The sequence below is a fragment of the Mus caroli genome, chromosome 3, assembly GCF_900094665.2.
Source record: "Mus caroli chromosome 3, CAROLI_EIJ_v1.1, whole genome shotgun sequence".
NCBI classification, from domain to species: Eukaryota; Metazoa; Chordata; class Mammalia; order Rodentia; family Muridae; genus Mus; species Mus caroli.
The window spans coordinates 94,098,883-94,102,073 of NC_034572.1; the positions used below are offsets into that span (position 1 = coordinate 94,098,883).

General features: G+C 43.0%; 1 protein-coding gene across 1 annotated transcript in view; it reads left to right on the top strand.

Annotated features, from left to right (window-relative positions):
- The window catches only part of Spag17 (sperm associated antigen 17), a 248,890-nt gene that overhangs the window by 76,796 nt on the left and 168,903 nt on the right, over window positions 1-3,191 (top strand). Inside the window, exon 4 of the mRNA XM_021157134.1 lies at window positions 2,835-2,966. Coding sequence (XP_021012793.1) covers window positions 2,835-2,966 — 132 coding nt within the window. The remainder of the gene's footprint in view (window positions 1-2,834; window positions 2,967-3,191) is intronic.

Sequence of the window (3,191 nt, forward strand, 5' to 3'; positions counted from 1 at the left end):
ATAAAAAAATATCTAAAATATGTATGGAACCTAGGAAGTTAGACATCAACCTAATAACCCAAATAAAAAATTGGAGTACAGATCTAAAAAAAAAAGAAAGAAAGAAAGAACTACTAAGCCATCTCTTCATCCCAACCCCCTGTTCAGTTTTTACTTCCTTAAAAGGAATCCTTCACACAAAGGTCCTCTGAGGACTCTTCATCTGAAGCCAAACCTGGCCTCTGACTTTGCGAGTAACGATGTGAAAGCAAGAAACTGCTGGTGGAAACTCACGTGTACAGACCTCCCTTTGCTGCTTCTACAGGGGTTGGCCCATGTGCCACAAGCAAAGGTTCAGTCTCAAGTTTTAAGTTGGCACAGACTTGTTTTCTTTAATTTTGTTAATTATTCTAAGGTCATTCCAAACAGCCGTGTCTGGAATCACATCACTTCAGAGAAGCCCTAGAAGGCAGGTGTGCCCAGACTTTCCCATCACTGAGGCTGCCACTGGTGTGCAGAGCTGAAGCACTGAGTGGTTTCCTCATGGACCATTGGCGCCAGCCTAGAGGAGGCATTCCACACGCCTGCATCACCTTCTATTCTACCTGCTTTGCATCCACAGATCATGGAGTCAGTGTCCCATCACCCATCTCTCCACATCAAAAGTAGGACATCACTACCACTTTGATGCCATGCCAGGTTTTTATTGAGCCCCAGAACTCTAGAGTTTTCAGATACGCAAACTAACTTCTTTTACAGCCTGTAAAACTTTCTCTCTGCGAACTTGTGGTTGTGCTTCTAGTACATTTGAACCCAGTGAGAGTCCATGGACTCCTGGAATCAAGAGGCTACAAAGCATGAACTGCTACATCCAATCTGTTACCGTAACACTGGGCAGATTTTCACCCAAACCTCTCTGGGCACAGGTGAGAATCCTGTCTTCACAGATCACCAGGGAAAAGACTATACTGCCAACCCAGGTAGCCCAGTCCATCACCAGCTCCTTCCAACACTGACATGACCTTTGTACTCCGTAGGAATGAATGTTTCATACCAGGTTGCTATGAGCTTTAGAACCCAAAATTTGAATATTTGGTACCAAAAGTCACAAAGCAGCTTGATTGCTAGCACATTATTCAGCCACTATTGAAAAATGGCATTTCAAACCAAATATTGACACCCACACCTTGGGTTGGATCCACCTTCATTTTTCTAATAAGTTCCTGAGTAGCAATCTCCTTAGGATCCCAGGACATCCTGGATCTGATCATTGATAAATGGAGAGTCCATTTTCTTGATCCTTAAAATCACAGCTATCATTCCCTTTCCATATTGTATGCCAGCAGGACAGAGCCTGCCATGAGAGGTAAGCACTGTGCTTCTGGGGAGTACTCCTCTCCCTCCCCCCACCTCTCTCTCTCACATACACATGCACACACACAAACACAGACACAGACATGCTCACACATGCATAAACACATACACACATGCACACAGCTTTTGGTTTCTGGTTTGCTCCTTTGTCGTTTGGAAAGGAAAGCTTTAAAGACATCCTCTTCCTGGGTTTCTCATCGTGCAATGCAGAGCAGAGACCTCTATCGTCTCTACAAGGTCCAATTACATTTTTTGGCACTTGAAGATACACAGGGCCTTCTCCAGCTCAAAGCAAAATATGCACCCCCCTTTCTTTAAACTATTTCCCTTGGCAAAGGGGAAAGTCCAAGAGACTGGACTGGTCATGGAAACCCTGACCCAGGAACTAATGTGAGCTTCAGACAAGACACAGCCCCAGAGAAGGAGTGCGCGCGGTCATTGTCTGAGATCGAGGGCCTGAAATTGACACCATATGTACCCGAGGAGCGATTGCTCCAAGGGGTGGGGAGAGAAAAGCCATATGTCAGAACATTGTGGCAACACCTAATTCATCCTGAGGTTATAAATAAATATGATGCTCCTTTAAAAAAAAAAGCAAAGGTTGAAAAATCTTTAACTAGATTGCTTCTGTGACCATCCTTCAGGCAGAAGTGGACTTTATTAGGGAGATAACAGGAATAAAGAGAAACACGTAACAACTTTTATGGTATATTTTACATGATTTTTTTTTGCAGTAAATAAAGTGGTTATAGGGCTCCAAGGAAAAGAGCCCAGATGTTAGAGAGTTGTGTGAAATTTAGGGGAAACAAGCTGTAAAAAACACAGCCATAAAATAGGCTGTCAGTGCCACACATCTGGACAATACAGCTGTATGTTCCTAGTGCCTGTCGTCACCCAAAGAAAACTCAATAACCTTATTTCACCCCAATTAGTCCACATACCAACAGGATCAACATTAAGCAGCCAGGGATGGGGGCGCAGGGGGAGGGGGAGCGCAGTGCAGCATTCGTATGGTGGCCCTGTGTCAAGCAGTTTTATCTTTCACCTGAATTTGGTCACCAAGAAAAAAGGGACTGCCAACATAGTCATTTTCACTATTATAAAACTTGACTCAATTATAACATCCTAATAAGTCAAAGACTGACAGTTTGGACTGCCAGCTACTCCAAACAACATCAGACTCTCTATAGCATGAAAGCTACCTGTCATGAAGTAGACTGTGTCCACTAAGTACAGTCCTGGGAGTCTGACACCACTGTACAAAGTGTTCACCACGTTGCTGAAGACGGAGCTGATAATGAAATGACCCAGCCTTGATGGTCCTGGACACATTTCCCATCTATGCATTTGCCTGGTAACAACCTGTTTTTACATTAAGACAAATATCACAAAGCATAAAGCATCCTGTCATCCTCTTATCACTGACAGACCGTATCAAAGATTATAAAGTGTTGTCTTTCCTAATAACTGTTTCTTTCTAGGTGTTCCTGGCAGCAAAAACAATCATGGAGAGTGGAGAGAAACTAACCTTACCATTGATAGGGAAACTCTTGAAATGTCAACTTCTCCATATTAAATCCAAGGACCAGCAGAGACGAGAAAATGAAAAGAAGGTACCATATGGAACATGCGTCCCCCAGAGCTCAGAAGTTAGTGGGTGGGACAGTTAAAGATCCCACACACACACACTTCCTAAGCCGCTATAGTGTGTGTTGTGGCAAGCCTGAAAGTCTCCTCTACTCCTTAGGGAAGCAGCTGCTCACTCATGGGTGTATTGGAAGAGTTGTGATATATATATATATATATATATATATATATATATATATATATATATATAT